General features: G+C 44.4%; 1 protein-coding gene across 1 annotated transcript in view; it reads left to right on the top strand.

Annotated features, from left to right (window-relative positions):
- Positions 1-1,147: 1,147 nt before the first annotated feature.
- The window catches only part of ANP32B (acidic nuclear phosphoprotein 32 family member B), a gene marked incomplete at its 5' end in the record, with an annotated part of 30,271 nt that continues 12,495 nt past the window's right edge, over positions 1,148-18,923 (top strand). Inside the window, 3 exons of the mRNA XM_080709374.1 lie at positions 1,148-1,201; positions 9,038-9,187; positions 14,075-14,197. Of these exons, the coding sequence (XP_080565500.1) occupies positions 1,148-1,201; positions 9,038-9,187; positions 14,075-14,197 (327 nt within the window). The remainder of the gene's footprint in view (positions 1,202-9,037; positions 9,188-14,074; positions 14,198-18,923) is intronic.

Here is an 18,923-nt window from a genome sequence, read left to right as displayed (position 1 = left end):
CGCCCGACTTTAAAAAAAAAAATTTTTTTTTAATGTACAAAAGCCGGGGGTGATGGCGCACGCTTGTAATTATTGTACTTGAGAGGCCGAGACAGGGGGATCGCGCAGGTTCTCCGCAACTTAGTGAGACCCGGTTTCCAAATAAAATATAAAATAGGTCTGGGAGTATAACTCGGAGGTAGAAAGCCTCTGGGTTCCCCTCAAAAAATGTACAAGATGGTTCCACCGCCAGTACCACACAAAAAAAAGTAAAAATAAAAAAATGTACAAGATTGTCTTTTGAAGAGGGGGACACTTGGCTGCACCGGCCGGGACTGTCCACTCCGCCCGGGGCCACGCTGTCCAACTCAGGCCGGCACTTTGGTCCTCTATGACAAGTGGCCAAGCGGACGGCGGGTTGATTCCCGCTTTTCTCCCTGGACTGCTGGGGCAGGGGTGGACCCGAACCCTGCGGGGTCGCCCTCACACCTCCCGCCTCCACGAAGGGACTGAAGCGCGTGGGAGGCTCCGAGCCGCAGCGCCCTCCAGCCCAAGTCGCGGAGCTGCCCGGCAGCCTCACAGCCGGCCACGTGCGGCCGCGAGAGGCAGCGCGCCCCGCCCTCCCATCCCCTGACCCCGCCCTCCCGCCCCGGGAACCAGCCCTTCCACGCCGTGGCCCCGCCCTCCCATCCCCTGGCCCCGCCCTTCCCGCCCCGTGGCCCCGCCTTCCCATCCCCTGACCCCGCCCTTCCTCCCCGCGGCCCCGCCCTCCCGCCCCGGGAACCAGCCCTTCCACCCGCAGCCCCGCCCTTCCCGCCCCGTGGCCCCGCCCTCCCAGCCCTGGCCCCGCCCCGCCGCCGCCGCGCAGGGAGCAGCCGAGCCGAGCGGCGCCGCGTCGCCGGCTTCAGCGCAGTGCGGGCCGCGGCCGGGGGCGGCGGTAGTGAGCAGCGCCGCCGCGCTCCAGCCCCCTTTTCCCTCCATGGTTTCTCTCCGCTCCCGCGAGTAACTTGGCTCCGGGGGCTCCGCGCGCCGCCCGCCGCCGCCGCCGCCCGTCCCGCGCCGCCGCGAGCAGACCCCTCCGCCGGCCGTCGCCGCGCAGGCCGGGCCGCCTCTCCCCCCTCCGCCCCGCCGCGGAAAGTTAAGTTTGAAGAGGGGGGACGCGGGGAACATGGACATGAAGAGGAGGATCCACCTGGAGCTGAGGAACCGGACCCCGGCGGCGGTACGTGCAGCCCGCGCCCCCATGACTTGCACGTAATGGAGGCCACCTGCGGGCGGGCGGCGGGCGCGGCGTTAACTCCTTGGCGCCCAGCGGCGGGCGGGCGCGGGCTGGAGTGACGCGGGAGCCATGTTTGCAGCCTGCGGGGCCGGGCGCGGCCCGGCGGGGGAGGGGCGGCGCGGGGGTGGCGCAACCGCCGCCCCTCCCGGCCCGAGTTTGAAAAAAGGACGCGCTTCCCGCCATTTTTCAAGCCTAAAAATAAAACTTCGGGCCGCGTTGGCCCCGCGCGCCCGCGCCCGGCCCGCGCGGTCCCGGAGCCGGCCCTGGCGTGGGCGGCGGCGGCTCCCGGCCCGGCCACAGCGCCATGTTGGCGGCGCCGTCTCCCTCCGCCGAGCGGCCGCGCCGGGAGCCTGGCGGGAGCCGCGCCGCCCGGCCCGCGCCGCCCCCGCCGCCGCCGCCGCCGCCTCTTAAAGGGCGACGCGGGGCCCGGCCGGCCGCGCTCGGGCCCGCGCCCCCGTGCCCGCCGGACGCCGGCCCGCCGCGCCCCGCCGCCGAGGTGCGGGGCTCCACGCCGCGGGTCCCGGGCCCCGGCACGTGTTCCCTCCGTCCAGCAGACATTTTGTGGCCGCCACGTGCTGGTGTATTGAATGGTTAAACGTCCTCACACGGCGTGACGTGACGGGCTCCCACCTGGAGGCGCCGCTTCCAGACTTTAAATGCACGTCGGTAGAAGGCGGAGTAAGAAAAACTAGGCGAAGGGCACGCGGGTCTTCGCAGGCTTTGACGTCTAGAATTTTAGATCTTCAGGGTGTTTTATTCTTACGTGTCTTTACCTGAGATTCAACTCGCCTCACCTCGTGCCAAGGTAGTGCTCTGCCACGGAGCCACAGCCCCAGCTCTTTCAGGATGCTTTAAAATCTAGAATTTGCGTTTTTCAGAGTGTGCTCACAGCCTATTACAACGCTAGTAAAGTGCAGTGTTGCTCCCTCCGGGAAATGCCACGTGTCTGCTTCCAGTTTGTGGTGTTCTATGTATATGAACTAATATATTTGTCTTAAAAGTTCATGTATGTGTCCGGGGGTGGTGGCATATGTTTGTAATTCCAGTACTTAGGAGAGGCTGAGAGAGAAGGATCACAGGTTTGAGGGCAGTTTCAGCAACTTAGTGATGTCCTGTTTCAAAATAAGATAAAAATAGGGCCAAGGGTGTAGCTTAAAAGTAGAATGCGGTGGGGTTCAGTCCCCAGTAACACACACACACACAACTGAACATATCTAATATATGTGCAGATACTAAATTCTTGGCAGTACCCGGCCAGAGCCATGTGACTAATTAAGTCAGTTTGCAGGTTATACTACACACACTTGGAGTCCCACAAAGCAACAGTTGGTTAGTGGATACTGCACTGGACAGCACTGGCTTCCAGAGCCCTCTGGTTTAGTAACTGGCCATTCACAGTATACCAGGGCCTGGAAAGCTGGTGAGAACAGGGTCTCCCTCTTGCTCTTAGGTCTTGGGCACTCTTAACAGGACAGCTGAGACCAGTGGTAGTTGAGTGTTGGATTGGTAGATGTTTGACCTAAAACTGAAGGCATTATCAGGAGAAAATGCTGTAGATTTGGAAATAAGGAAATTGTGTTAGGCATCAAGTTATTTGTTTATTTGCGGTACTGGGGATGGAACCCAGGTGCATTCTACCTCTGGCTACGCCCCCAACCCTATTTTTTATTCTTTATTTTGAAACAGGGTCTTACTGAGTCGCAAAGGGCCTTACTAAGTAGCTGAGGCTGTCCGCAAACCGTGATTCCCCCGTCTCAGCCTCCCAAATGTGAGATTACAAGCCACCACACCCGGCTTTTTATTATTTATTTTGAAAATGGGTTTCACTTAGTGAGGCTCTCAGCAACTTAGACCCTGTTTCCAAATAAAATAGGTCTGGGAGTGTAGCCAGGAGGTAGAAAACCTCTGGGTTCCACCCCCAGTACCACCAAAAAAGAAAAAAGAAATGGGTCTAAGTTGATGAGGCATGCCTCTAGCCCAAGATCCTCCTGTTTTAGCCTTCCAAATATTAGGATTATGCCACTATGCCTGGCTTTTTTTTTTTTTATTTTTTTATTTTGAACTAGGTCTCACTAAGTTGCAGAGGGCCTTGCTAAATTGCTGAGGCTGGCTGCATACTTGGTAATTCTGTCTCAGCCTCACAAGTACTGGGATTACAAGCATATGCCACCACATCCAGCTGAATTATTGTAAAGGCACGGGAAAAGTTCAAGATGGCCACTATAAAATCAGTCGCCACCTGGGTGAGGTGACACACATTGTAATCACAGTACTTGGAAGGCCGAGACAGGATGATTGTAGGTTCGAGGGCAGCCTCAGCAATTAGTGAGACTCTCATCAACCTAGCAAAACCCTGTTTCAAAAATAAAAAAAATAGCCAGACCTGGTGGTGGTCCATGTTTATAATCCCAGTACTTGGGAGGCTGGGACAGAGGGATCACAGCCTAGCCTCTGCAATTTAAGGAGGCCCTGTTTCAAAAATAAAGTATAAAAAATAGAGCTGGACATGTAACTCAGAGGTAGAGTGCCCCTGGATTTAATGAAAATAGTAAGATAGGGTTAGGTGTGTAGCTCGGGGATAGAATGACCTTGAGTTCAATCTTCGTACTAAAATAAATTAAAATCGTTCTCATGACATCCCATCTGTAGTCTAGATATCACAGAAATTGGTGGTATATTTAGCTGGAGAAGTTGGTCTCTGGGCCCCTGCAAATTTTTTACTTTTGGAAAAACATGAAGATCCCATTTCGCCCATGGAGTTAAAGTATGGAGTAAAGTATAGAGTTTTTGCCCATACTGTTAAAGTATGGGCATGATGCTCTGGAATAGAGAACAGGTTGTCCCATGGTTAACTATAATGATTTCAGAATTCAAGTGAGATTTAAGTGTTTTGAGGAGGTTAAATGGAAATTTGATGGTATATATGTCATTTGCCTTATTTGGGGGTTTGAAGAAGATCGAGGTAACATGTATTTACCTTTTTGTGTTCTGTGGCCAGAGTACATGAGGCCAAGATAATTGGTTTGGGTCATGTGTTAATATGTCTATGTTCTTGATAAACACAGAGGCAGGGCTGTGCATGGTAGCACACACCTGTTATCCTAGTACTTAAGAGGCTGGAAGCAAGAGGATTGCAGGTTCAAAGCCAGCCTTGGCATTTTAGCAAGGCTTGCAGCAACTTTAGTAATACCTGGTTTCAAAATAAAAGTGTAGAGGCCGGCGTGGTGGTGCACACTTGTAGTCCCTGTGCTTGGGAGGCTGAGACAGGAGGATTGCGCAGGTTTGAAGCCAGCCTCAGCTAGTGAGGCTCTCAGCACCTTAGTGAGACCCTGTTTCCAAATAAAGTATAAAATAGGTCTGGGAGTATAGACCAAAGGTAGAAAGCCTCTGGGTTCCATCCCTGGCACCACAAAAAATAAAATAAATAATAACCCCAACCCCCAGTACAAAACACATGAGACAAACAGGTATGCTCAGTTTCCTCCCCAAAAGGCTCATAAAGAAATAATTCAGCTTTTTCCAAGTCCAAAGCAGCTCTTCTGTCAGTGTATACTTATATTGGGGAAAATGGCCCAAGATGACATTTTTAAGTAATCTTAATTAAGAGTGGTTACTGTTTTAAAATCTTTTATGGGCAAGAATAAGAAATACTTTATTTTTTGGTGTTGGCAATCTAATCCAGGACCCAGTCCTCAGGAAACAAAATATCAATTACTTCATTGAGAATAAACTGTATATTGCTAGAACATACCATATGCATCATAGGAATTGGTATTGTCAGTAAGGTGAGAAGATCCTGGCACACAGTAGCAAGATAGGAGCCAAATTTAGTTGTATTTCAAAACTGGGAAAGAAAACTCGTCTACCTTAGGAGGTTTTCATACTTATATTACGTGAAGATTTTGTTTGGGGTGTGTGTGTGTGTGGTGTGTGTGTATGTACACACTGGGGATTGAACCCAGAGGCTTTCTATCTTTGAGCTACATCCCTAGCCTGATTGTATATCTTTGGAAACAGGGTCTTAGTAGGTGAATGAGAGTTTCAGTAATGCTAATGCTGCTTGCTAACCTTCGATCCTTCTGTCTCAGCCTGTCAAGTACTGGGATTATAGGCATACACCACCATGCCAGGTTTATGAGCAGCTATTAATCCTGCATCTAGGAGTAGCTAGTCTTCATGTTCAGTTTGTTTGTTTATTGTTCTAAGACTAGAATTCGGGCTTTCTATCCCCAAGACACAGCCCCATCCCTATTTTATTCTTACTTTGAAACAGGGTCTCACTAGGTTGATGAGAGTCTCACAAGTTGCTGAGGCTTTCCTCAAACCTATGATCTTCCTCTCTCAACCTCCCAGGTACTGGGATTACAATGTGCATCACCACGTCTGGCTTATATTCTGTTTAATTTTTCATTCAAAGTTTAAAAAAACAACAACACGTAAATCTTTCCTAGTTAAAAAGCTGTGCCTAGCTAGGTGTGGTGGTGTACTGTACTCCCAGTATGTGGAAAGCTGAGATAGGATCAGGGTTAGAGAACAGCCTTAGCAATATAGGGAGTCTCAGCAACTTAATGGGACCCTGCTTTCAAACAAATTTCAAAAGGGGGGTGGCTTGTGTAGTTCAGAGATACAGTGCCCCCACACCATACACACACACACAAAAGTGCCGTGCCTTTATGAAACAAACCATGTGGTATATGCTGTGCTGTGGCATACCATAAAGAGTAGTCCCTCTGTAGCTGTTTTACTTGGAGGAAGGGTGGGATTGGGATTTTCCTTAGCTTGCATCTTCTTTTTTAGGCCCTTCAACCCCTACATCTATTGTCTACTGTGATATAATTTTGAGCTCAGATATTCTAATTGGTTGCATAGCAACTAATTGGGGGTTTTTCCTTGTATAAGTAATGCATCTTTGTCAAGGAAAAATTAGATACAAATAAGCCAAAAGGTAGTAGTAGATAAAGACAAGCAAGAATAGAAATCACATACCCATTCTACCATCTATCCACATTTTGGTCTGCAGTCTGCCAGAATAGTTAATTTTTTTTCACACTTTACAACTTGGATCATGCTATTCACTTGTATATTGTCTTATTGCTTTGTTTTTATTTTTTTAGGACTACACGGAACATCTTCATCTGTCAATATTTAATATTTTACAGGTTCTTTATTAATGTTTACATAGATTGAAATTTAACCATCTCTGTAAGATCACTTACAAGGGATTTTTGTTCTGTTCAGTTGCTTTTCAGAATTGGTCCCTTTACATATCCATCAGTAGGATATATATGTTTTTCTTTCATTTGAACAAGTCTGCCACCTATACACATTTGAGAACCAAACCACTAATGTAAATCTGTTCTGTTGTCATTTTGAAAACATTATTTTAAAATAATAGGATACCAGCCTGTAATCCCAGTAATTTGGTAAACAGACTGCAAGTTTAAGAACAGGTTCAAAAATTTAAAAAGGGCCGGATGGTAGATCAGTGGTAGAGTGCCTCTGGATTCAATCTCCAGTACCACAAAAATAGAAATAGAATAGAAAGCTTGAACATTGGTTAACTCAGAAAGTAAAAATCAGTAAGGACTGCAAGAATTGTGCTGTGTGTGTGTGTGTGTGTGTGTGTGTGTGTGTGTGTGTGTGTCTGTGTTTTACTGGAGATTGAACCCAGAAGCATTGTACCTGAGAGCTACACCCCCAGCTTTGTTTTATTTTTATTTTGAAACAGGGTCTCTAGGTTGATGAGTCTTGCTACTTGCTGAGGCTTTTTCTTTTCTTTTTTGGTGGTACTGGGGTTCCTGGAAGCCCTTCTACCTCCGGGCTACACTCCCAGACCTATTTTATATTTTTATTTGGAAACAGGGTGTCTTAAGCCGGAGCACGCAGTTGGTTTCGAACCTGCGCGATCCTCCTGTCTCCACCTCCCAAGCGCGGGGATTACAAGCATGAGCCACCACGCCCAGCTTGCTGAAGTTTTTTCTAAACCTGATCCTCCTGTCTTAGCCTCCCAAGTACTGGGATTATAGGTATATGCCACCACCACCACTGCCCACACAATAAAGAACTCTTAATAACAGATACTCAGGTGTTTATATTCTTTCATCTAGAAATGGGTTCTGGGGGAGGGGATCCTTAAAGCTTTTTTGGGGGGGGGGAATTCTACAACCCCTGGCCTTATTTTTTATTCTTTATTTTGAAATAGAGTCTCACTAAGTTGTAGAGGACTTGAGTAGCTGCGACTGGCCGAGCACTTGTGATCCTCCTATCTCCGCCTCCTAAGTACTTGAGATTACAAGTGTGTACCACGCCCGGCTCCAAAGGAATTTTATATATACTTTTATCTGTGCATTATGTCTTTGTTTATGTGTGTGATACTAGGGATAGAACCCAGGGACTTTCTACTTCTGTGCTGGACTCCCACCACATCTAGCTTGTCATTATTTTTTTTTTTTTCTTCAGAGCTTTATTTATTTAGCCAAAAAAAGGGAAATGAGAAGAGTCACTCAGTAAGGACTTGGAAGCATACCTCAGCACCAGGGAGGCAGGGTGCTCATGGAGAGCATCATCTAAATTAACTGACTACCCTCACCACTCTACAGAGACTGAATTCAGTCTTTATTCAGTCTTTGAAGTCATTCATTCACTCAACAAATATTTATGATCGTGTCTGGCATGGCACACTCCTGTAATCCCAGTACTTGGGAGGCTGAGACAGGAGGAACACAGATTTGTGGCCAGCCTCAGCTATTTAGTGAGACCCTCCAAAACTTAGACCCTGTTTCAAAATAAAAAGTAGGGCTGGGCGTATAGCTCAGAAGTATAATGCCCCTGGGTTCAATCCATAGTACCTCAAAACAAAAACAAATATCATAGCTTGTCATTATAATAAAAAAAGGAAATCTGTCTAGTAGGGAGGGTTGAAAGGTGACTTATGGTATGCTTGTACGCTTCAGTTTCTTCAGTCATTATTTTACTTAATTTTGTAGTACTGAGGATTGAACCCAGAGGCATTCTACCTCTGAGCTATATCCCAGCCCTGTTTTATTTATTTTTGTGGTGCTGGGGATTGAACCCAGGGGCATTCTACCTCCGAACTGCACCCCAGCCCATTAAGTTGCAGATGACCTTACTAAGTTGCTGGCCATGAATACCTGTGACCCTCCTGTCTCAGCCTCCTAAGTACTGGGATTGCAAGCATGCACCACTACACCCAGCTTTCAATTTTTATTTGTAATTGATCTTTGTCTAATTATAGGATTGCTACTGTATGGTTATGTGTGATTGAGGATTGAACCCAGGGGCCTTCTACCTCGAGCTATACCCCCAACCCTATTTTATTTTTTTATTTTGAAACAGGGTCTCACTAAGTTGCTGAGGCTGGACACCAGCCTGTGATCCTCCTGTCTCAGCCTCCCAAGGACTGGGATTACAAATGTGCACCACTGTGTCCAGCTTTGTGGTTGCTTTTTCTTTTTCTTTTCTTTTCCTTCCAGTACTGGAGGTGGAACCCAGGGGTATTCCACCTCCAAACTACACCCCTAGCCCTAATTTTTATTCTTTTGTGGTCTCACTGAGTTGCAGAGGAACTTACTAAGTATAGCTGAGGCTCTCTGCAAACCTCAAGCCTCCTGTCTCAGCCTTCCAAGTGCTGGAATGGCAAGTGTGTACCACTACACCTGGCTTTTGTTGCTGTGTTTGAGGGATATTTATGGTCTGTGTTTTTCCTTTGTTTTGTTTCCTATATGTTCATAAAAATTTGTCCCTCTTTGTCATCCACAGGTTCGAGAACTTGTCTTGGACAATTGCAAATCAAATGATGGAAAAATTGAGGGCCTAACAGCTGAATTTGTGAACTTAGAGTTCCTCAGTTTAATAGACGTAGGCTTGCTTTCGGTTTCAAATCTCCCCAAGCTACCTAAGTTGAAAAAGGTAAGTGCTTTTTCTTTAACATAAGTGAAAGAGAACCAGCCAAGGAGGGAAAATGTATGGTTGTGCCTATTAGGAAGCAGTGAGTGTAGCAGAAAGCACATGCCTTTGGAAATGTGCAGATAACTGGGATGGAGTCTCCCTCTCATCGCTTCCTTGATGGTTGGTCTTCTGCAGGTTACTCATCTCTCCAGGCTGTTTCCTCACCTGGAAATTGGTGATGCTACCATTAGTATTCAAATTGTTATTTGTGATAACACTTTTCTTTTTCTTTCTTTCTTTTTTTTTTGCCACTGGGGATGAAACCCAGGGGCATTCTACCTCCGAGCTACACCACCAGCCCTATTTTTTATTCCTTATTTTGAAATAGGGTCTCACTGAGTTGCAAAGAGCCTCACTAAGTAGTAGCTGAGGCTGTCTGCAAACCTCAATCCTCCTGTCTTGGCCTCCCGAATACTGGGATTACAAGCGTGCACCACCATGCCTGGCTTCAAATTGTTATTTGTGATAACTCTTGAATGGATTTTAATTCTGAAGAAATGGAGTAGCATCATTGGATTTTCCAGAATTTCAGTGATGTTTGGAAATAATACATGTTGGATGGTCAATGGATAATAGTTGTAAAGAGTGTTTTATTAGAAATGTATCTGCCAATATTTAACATTATTATGATGATGCTAACTAGGTTTTATTCTTTGTGCGCTCAGATTCAGGAACTACAGTGCCTTCTGTATTTCTTGTATGTGTGTGTGGTACTAAGCTATACCCTTGTCCCTATTTTACTTTTTATTTTGTAATGATCTCACTAAGTTGCAGAGAACCTCACAAAGTTGCTCAGGCTGGCTGTAAACTTGCAGTCCTCCTATCTCAGCCTCCTGAGTACTGGGGTTACAGGTATGTTCCACCATGCCTGGCTTTCCCGGCGTGTGTGTGTGTGTGTGTGTGTGTGTGTGTGTGTGTGTGTGTGTACTGGTGATGGAACCCAGCAGCTTTCTACCTCCGGGTTACATTTCCAGGTCTCTTTAAGTAACTGAGAGCCTTACTAAGCTGCTGAGGCTGGCTTCAAACCTGCGCGATCCTCCTGTCTCAGCCTCCTAAGTACCGGGATTACAAGCGTGCGCCACCATGCCTGGCTTCCCCAGCCCTTTTTAAATTTTCATTTTAAAACATCTCTAAATTTGGGATCCTTCTGTCCCAGACTCCCAAGTAGGTGGGATTACAGGTATTCCTCCATACCTGGCTAGACTAGTATGCTTTGTTTTATTTATTTATTTATTTATTTATTTATTTATTTATTTATTTATTTGTGTGTGTGTGTGTGTGTGTGTGTGGTGCAGGGATTAAACCCCCAGGGATATCTACCTCTGCACTACCCCTCCAGCCCTATTTTATTTTTATTTTGAAACATGCTCTTGCTAGGTTGATGGGAGTCACTACTTAACTACTTGCTGAGGCTATTCTTGAACCTGTGATCCAACTGTCTCAGCCTCCAAAGTAATTGTGTGCTGTTTGTTTGTTTGTTTGTTTGTTTGTTTGTTTAGTGGTACCAAGGTTCCTGGAAGTCCTTCTACCACTGGTCTACACTTCCAGGCTTTTTTTTTTTTTTTTTTTTTTTGGAAACAGCGTGGCTGGCTTGGAACCAGCGCGATCCTCTTGTCTCCACCTCCCAAACGTGGATTACAAGTGTGTGCCACCACGCCCAGCGCAATTGTGTGCCATTTAAAGCATGGCAGTTAGCTTGCTTTAAATCCTAGGCTGTGGCTGGATTTTTTTTTTTTTTTTCTCTATTCTGCATTATGTAGTGCATTCTACTGGATGCCAAAGGCTTCAGTGCATAAAAGTTTGCAGGTAGCGTACAGTAGCATGGTCAGGGGTGCGTGGGTTCTTAGGAAGCTGGCCTTCCTGGCTTGAAGTCTTGGGCCACCACTGACAGTTGTGACAAAGCCAGTTAATACCTTTGTAGTTAATTTTTCTTATTTATACATGGCAGTAATAATTCTATCTCCTAAGGTTGTTATGAGATCAAATAAGTTTCTAAACCAGATACAGGAGTACACACCTGTAATTCTAGTAATTGAGAGTCTGAGACAAGAGGATTGCAGGTTCCAGGCCAGTCTTAGCAACCTAGTAGACTGTCTCAAAACAAACAGGGTTGGGGGCTGTGCACACGCTTGCAATCCCAACATTTGGTAGGCGGAGACCAGGGGATTGTGGTTTGCGGACAGCCTCAGCTATTTAGTGAGACCCTACACAACTCAGTGAGACCCTGTTTCAAAAAATACAAAGACTTAGCCAGGCGTGGTGGTGCACTCTTATAATCCCAGCATTTGGGAGGCTGAGTGAGATAGGAGAATCACGGTTTGTAGACAGCATCAGCTACTTAGTGAGGCCCCACAACTTAGTGAGACCCTGTTTCAAAATAAGAGTGAAAAATAGGGCAGGGAGTGTAGCTTGAAGATCACATGCCCCTGGGTTCCATCCCCATCCCCACAAAAAAAAAGGCTAAAAAATAGGGCTGGGGCTGGGCGAGGTGGTGCACACTTGTAATACAGCGCTTGGGAGGCTGAGACAGGAGGAGCGCACAGGTTTGAAGCCAGCCTCAGCTACTTAGTGAGGCTCTCAGCAATTTAGTGAGACCCTGTTTGCAAATAAAGTATAAAATAGGTCTGGGAGTGTAGCCCGGAGGTAGAAAAGCCCCAGGGTTCTACTCCCAATACCACCAAAAAAAAAAAAAAAAAAAAAATAGGACTGGGGGTGTATCTCAGAGGTGCAGTGCTACTGGATTCCATCCCCAGTACCACAAAAAAAAAAAAAAAAAAAAAGAGGCGTTAGGGGTGTAGCTTGGAGATAGAATGTCCCTGGATTCAATCCCTAGTATCTGTCTTAACACACACACAGTTTCTATATTTCTAGTGCTTTGGATGATGCCTGCCAACCTAAGTATTATGTAAGAGAAACACAAAACACAGAATTGGAATTGGCTGCTGTGTGGCCTTAGTTTTTTATCTTTGAAAGGAAGAGCTCACATTAGCTGTTCTCCATAGTGCCTTCTGACTCCAGCTCTTTGCACCCTAAAACTAATCCTCCTTGATGAAGGCTCATCCATTCATCGTAACACCACTTGCCTGTGCTGCTTGACCTGCAGCTAAGAGGTTAGAGTGGGTTCTTCTAAAAGCTAGTGCCAGGTGCCAGAATGGTGGTGCACACTTGTAATCCCAGTACTTGGGGAAGCTAAGACAGGAGGATGGCGGGTTCTCAGCCAGCCTAAGCTACTTAGTGAGGCCCTCTGCAACTTAGTGAGACCCTGTTTCAAAATAAAAGAGTTAAAAATAGGGCTGGGGGTGTACCTCGGAGGTAGAATGCCCTTGGGTTCAATCCCTGGTACCAAAAAATAAAACCTAGTACCAGGTTTATGCAAGAAGTGGCCTCTAGGGACATAGTTTCCGAAACCTGAGGCTATTACGTCATTACCTTTTTCTTTAATTTTGGTGCTGGAATCATCACATGACTGAGCTATACCACAGGTCCCACACTCACTTTCCTGAGATCTTAGAGCTTCCCTATGGGCTAATTTTTGGAGCCTGTCATGGTGTTTGCCAGATACTGAACACCATGATGTAATAGTACTGTCTAGAACCAGACTATTTGAGGTGGGCATTGTTAGCTTTCCTTGGCTGCAAAATAAGTGCTCAAAATGCACAAACCATTTACCTTTTCTGGCAATTTAAAGTATTCCAATTTTTTTTTTTTTTTACTTTTTTTTTTTTTATGGCACTGGGGTTCCTGGAAGCCCTTCTATCTCAGGGCTACACTCTCAGACCTATTTTATATTTTTATTTGGAAACAGGGTCTCTTAAGCCAGAGCAAGCGGCTGACTTCGAACCTGCCTGTCTCTGCCTCCCAAGCGCAGGGATTACAAGCGTTTGCCACCATGCCCGGCTAAAGTATTCCAATTTTTTAAAGAATTTTAATTTGGTGAGGATTTTTGTTTGTTTTTAAATTCCATTTTGAAACAAGGTCTGGCTAAGTTTCAGAGGACCTCACTGAATAGCTGAGCCTGGCTGTGAACCTGCAGTCCTTCTGTCTTAGCCTCCCAAGTACTGGGATTACAAGCATGCACCATCATGCCTAGCTAAGAATTGTAATTTTTTTTGACCCACATTTTATGCTAGAACATGTATTCACTAATGTTAGATGTTAAGCAAACTATTATTACTAGCTTGTAAGAAAACACAGCCCTTCTCACCTTGTCCCTTTCCCCCACTCCAAATATTGAGATCTATAAACTCTTAAGTATTTGGATTTAATCAAACTAAATATATATACCTAAATAGAAATAGTGATTATTTGTGGAGTTGTTTTGTAGTAGGGATTGAAACCAGGAGCATTCTACCTCCAGGCTATACTCCCAGCTCTTTCATTATTTTACTTTGAAACAAGTTCTTGCTGAGTTGCTGAGGGTCTTGCTAAGTTGCTGAGGCCAAATCATTTAATTCTTGTGATCCTCATGGCTAAGCCTCCCAAATACTACGATTACAGGTGTGTGCTACCATGCACAGCTAGGATTACTTGATCTTGATAAGTAAGTATTTGAGAACTGTGTTTGCTGTTTGGAATGACTTAACGAGCTGGGCATGGTGGCATACACCTATAATCCCAGCTACTAGGGAGGCTAAGGCAGGAAGGTCACAAGTTCAGTGCCAGTCTGGGCAACTTAGCAAGACCCTGTCTCAAAAAAAAAAAAAAAAAAAAAAAACAGGGCTGTGAATGTAGCTCAGTGCTTGCCTAGCACAAGGGTGGTCCTGGGTTTAATCCCCAGTATAAAAGAAGCAAAACATCTTAATTATGTTTGTTCCTCTGTGTATGTGTTGTGTGCATTTTCTTTTGTAGCTTGAGCTCAGTGACAATAGAATCTTTGGAGGTCTGGACATGTTAGCAGAAAAACTTCCAAATCTCACACATCTAAACTTAAGTGGAAATAAACTGAAAGATATCAGCACCTTGGAACCTTTGGTAAGTAATTGAGAATTTGGAAACTGGGAGTTACTGGTCATTTTCATTTTCATATTTGTAGTGGGTGAGATTATTGGGAGTAATAGATTGAGAAAGAAAGGCCTTTAAACTTTTAATAGGAATCCTTATTTTAAAGATCAGAAACCAATTATGTGTGTTATTATGACTTTGCTTTCCTTGCCTGATAGTGCAGTGGCTTCCTTCAAAGGGAATCTGTTGGGGGTGACTTGGTCCCTTTAAACATACCTATGTTTGTAGTAGCCTTAAACATGTTTATTAATTTTTCCCCCAGACTGGCCAAACTATCTGTACTTAAATATTTTAACGACAACAACTGTATTGAGTGGTATATCCAAATTGTAGATGGGACAATCAAGGACAGCTCCCAATAAGTTTTAGGTCTTTTACTTTGTGATTTTTATGCTGGATCATTGTTGCCTAAAGTTTTGTGTGGAAACCCTGAGATCTTTCACAGATTTACAGATTGGGATTAAGTCATGGAAAGCAAAATTCAGGTGACACAGAGTTGCCATGTGACCTTGGGCAAAGTGCTTCTCTCTGTGTCCCAGTTTCCTCATTCATAAAGCAGGGTAGACAGTAACTTGTTGCCTTACTTAGAAGTTGTGAGGTTTAAAGTTTGCTAATACCAACTTTATTTTGTTGGCTGGAAAGCTTTGCTAATTGGGAATCCAGTTCAAATAAAGTTGTTGTTACCTAAAAAGAGCTCCTGAAGTAGGATTGGAGGCAGGTGTGGAGCAGCCCCCAGGCCATGCTAGGGCTACAGCTAGAAGTCTTCCAGCACTCAGAGGAGGAACAGAAGCCAAGAGGATAAAACATTGTCTATTGTCTCTTTATCTGTCTCTTTAATCTGTGAATTCCACATCACTTGTGGAAAAAATTCTGTTGATATTTCTGGAAGGCAGTTAAATTGGGGCTTCTTTTAATGAAGATTTCCTGCCACTATTATATGGTCTTTACCTCTCCCAGTCAGTAGTTAGGACTTATAGCCAGGTGCACACTTGTAATCCCAGTATTTGGAAGGCTGAAACAGGAGGATACCCTGTTTAAAAAATAAAGAATTAAAAAATAGAGCTGGTGTAGCTCAGAGGTAGAATGCACCTGAGTTCAATTTTCCAGTACTGCAAAAAATAATAATAATTGGGACTCGGCTGTAAAACAGATTTAATTTCCTTTTACTGAGTCCCTTTAACGTTTCATTAAGTGAGTAGTGTTTAGCGCATATTCTCATAAATGTTAGGATCCTACTTTATTCTGTTACAGATATGTCCAGGTAATCTTGCTCTCTCGTTTTTCCTCCCATCCAGCCCCCATTTCCCATAGTTAACCTGATGCTTGCTCAATTTTGCTTGTATGAAAGGACATTAACATTTTCCTGTTGTATCCTCACATAACCCAGAGATGAGAGAATGACTGTCCTTTTAGAGATGAGGAAACTGAGTTTAGAGAGCTTAAATAATTGATTGAGATAAATGGTAGGCTGCCTTTAGGGCCTTTTATTCTTTCTACATGTAAATTAACTGCATATCTGAATTTTTTAAGCTAGGAATTTCAACAGAAGCACTAAAGTAAGTGCTGACAATCCCAGTCTGGTGGGCTACACTAAACCTTTGTTTATTAATTAATGACAGGACTCTAAATTCTGGGTCCCTGGAAGCATAAAAGCAACCTCCATCCTTGTGGTACAGGGGATTAAACCTAGGGGCATTCTTTCTCCAAGCTATTTATTTGCTTATCTATTTTGTGGGTTTTTGTTTTGTTTTTGAAACAAGGTCTTGCTAGGTTGCTTAGAGGCTCCCTACTTGTTGAAGCTATCCTCGAACCTGCTGTCTTAGCCTCCCAAGCACTGGCATTACTCACCTGGCTTCTCCCCCTTTTAACAGTACCAAACAGTACTTTTCTATGCTAGATGACCAGCTCTTGCCAGAGTCTCATGGTAACCTGAGCAAGGCATCTTTTGATTATCAGAAGTCTGTCAGTCAGTGTACTGACACAGGCAGACAAAAGCAAATATTGTGTGGGAGTTTTCCTGAGTGTTCCTCATCCGACCCGTAACATGAGATCCCCGCAAAAGTGGCTGTGAAAGTCTTAGCTCCCCACCACTGTGAATGAGAAGTCATCTTTGTTGGATTCACCATTTTTGAAAGATACACTGTGCCCATACCATACACTATATTGGGTACTTTATGTATGTTATCGTATTATAAGTGTTCGAAACTCTTTTTTCTACAAAGTGGATAGAAATAGCATGGCTCTGCCAGGCGTGGTGGCACACACTTGTAATCCCAGCATTCGGGAGGCTGAGACCAAAGGGTCTCCGTTTGCAGACAGCCTCAGCTACTTAATGAGGCCCTCCAAAACTCAGTGAGACTCTGTTTCAAAATAAAGAATAAAAAATAGGGCAGGGGGTATAGCTCAGAGGTCGAATGCCCATGGGTTCCATCCCCAGAAAAGAAAAAGATATAGCATGGCTCAAACTTTTTTATATTAAGGAAGCTTGAGTAAAACTGAATCCCATGTCCAGAGTCACACACTCCCACTCCATGACAACATCACAGTGCTCCACACCAAGGCTATTTGAAAAAAACAGAGCTCTCACTGTTTTTAGTAATTGTTCAGATTCCTTGGGGGGTGTTAAGGTTGGTTCCCTGAGGTTCTAACTTGTAGTAAAGCAAATCTGTAGGAAAAGATAAAGGGGGGAGATGTTGGGTTCATTTGACTTCTTAAAAGTATTTTTCAGTGGGAAAAACACCATCCTCATCCTCATTAACCACATACATTTTGAACACTACGTTGAGCCCAGTTCTTATAGTCAATGCAATGATTGTAAATGCCTCTGCTTGCTACAGGGACATTAATCGAGAGACAAAGAAGGCATCAATTCAAACTTCCTTGGACACCTTTTTTAAGAGACCTGGGCCATCCAAACCATCCCCCAAAGCCCTTCTAAATTCTAAGAAGGCAAGCAAAATTATTGTTAATAAAATGTTTACTGTTTATTATGGCTAGCCTATTAGCTTAGGTCAAACTTTTGGTATGGTAGAGTTGTAAATTTTTTAGCAGTGTTTACACATTACATTGGGATCCTGAAGTCTGTATTTTGTGCATGGCGGGCCTTAAACCACAATTTTGCTACTTTAAACAATGCTGGCTAGAGTGCTGCAGTTATTTGGGATTTATTGTTTTTGTTTTCATTGCATTTTTCTGGCATGCTCTTTAGCATGTCCAAATTATTTGATAATGGTTGCTTTGCCAGAAATAAGAGCCTTGGTGGCTCTATATACTGAAATACTAAAAAGGGGGGGGGGGTGAGTTTTATAAAACATTAGGTAAACGGCAGAGGATATATTTGGTGTACTCATTTCTAGGAAATAATTTTGAGATGTAAATAGCTCATTCCTTTAGGTAAAGAATTTTAGACTAAGCCTCTTTGGGAAAGCTGCCTAAATTTATTTATGATTATATCTTAGCTGGTATAGTCAGCCTTAGTGAAGTGAAAGCCAATATAGTGTACTAGTTATTTGTCTGGGGTGGTATTGCAGCAATTTTTCCCTCTTTGGCAAGAGTTACACCTTCTGTGTAGGTCAGGGCCCGCCCAATAGGAAACCTAATCTGAAAGTTACTTGATACAAAAGCAGCTCTCCCAAGGGCTGAGGACAGCTTTCTTAAGACATCAGGGTTGGCTTACATAAGCACATTATTTGATCCACAGACTCAGGAATTGTACATGTGTGTTTGAAGGGTGCATTTGCCTGTCGTGTACCCCCACTGTGTTGTCCCTGGCTCTTAGCTCATAAGGGTTACTCTGAGAACAAGCCAGTGCAGGAGCCTCTTCCCAGCCAGGGAGGTGAAGGTTCTTGGTGCACAGTCGAGCAGCCCTCCTAACAGGCTGGCTAGTGATGCAGGAGGCTTTGTGTGCCACACAGCCCTGTCACACTACTCAGCTCTGCCGTTGTTGCACAGAAGGAACCATGCATAATACATGAACAGATGAGTGTGGCTGTGCTCCGAGGAAACTTTATTTTGCAAAAACAGGTGGTGAGCCAGAATTGGCCAATGGACTATGGTTTGTCGACCCCTGCTCTATTGCTCTAAAGTGGGTTTTCAGATCAGTGTTATCTCCCCAGAATTACATCGATAACTAAAGTCCTTAATACAAGGTCTTGTTTTGTCTGCATTTCTTCCCAGGTCCCTGTGAATGTTGCAATAGCTTTTCAAATAAAGCAGTAACTTTTTATTTTTTTTAAGTGTAATTTTCTTTAAAAATACCAGGCTTTTTCTCTAGAGTCAGAACATTAAAAGTTATAACATTATATACTCATCAGGTTTATTGCCCTATTCTGGAAGCACCAGGTTGTACATTATTATACATTTTGTATTTGCTTTTTTCAGCTGTTCCCTTTTTTCCCACCTACAAGGGTCTGCTGTCATTTCCTGTTGCTATCTCCTGACTTGCCTGTAATAGCACTTCTGTCCTCAATCTCTTAAATTGACCTTCATTTAAATACTTGTATACTGACATAACTGATGAAGATTGGAGTCTAAGACATGAGACATTTTTTATCGTAAGGTCACTCAGAAAACTTTTCCTTGGGCCAAATGTTTTAGATCTTAAATGTTTTAGATGAAATCAATGATTTCAAATTTCTGCAGAAAAATTCCAAGGTGTGGCAAGATAAGCATTTTATATCAGAAAAGCCTAGAATAA

Source organism: Muscardinus avellanarius, assembly GCF_963383645.1.
Source record: "Muscardinus avellanarius genome assembly, chromosome: 13".
NCBI classification, from domain to species: domain Eukaryota; kingdom Metazoa; phylum Chordata; class Mammalia; order Rodentia; family Gliridae; genus Muscardinus; species Muscardinus avellanarius.
This window is presented reverse-complemented; position numbering and strand designations above follow the sequence as displayed.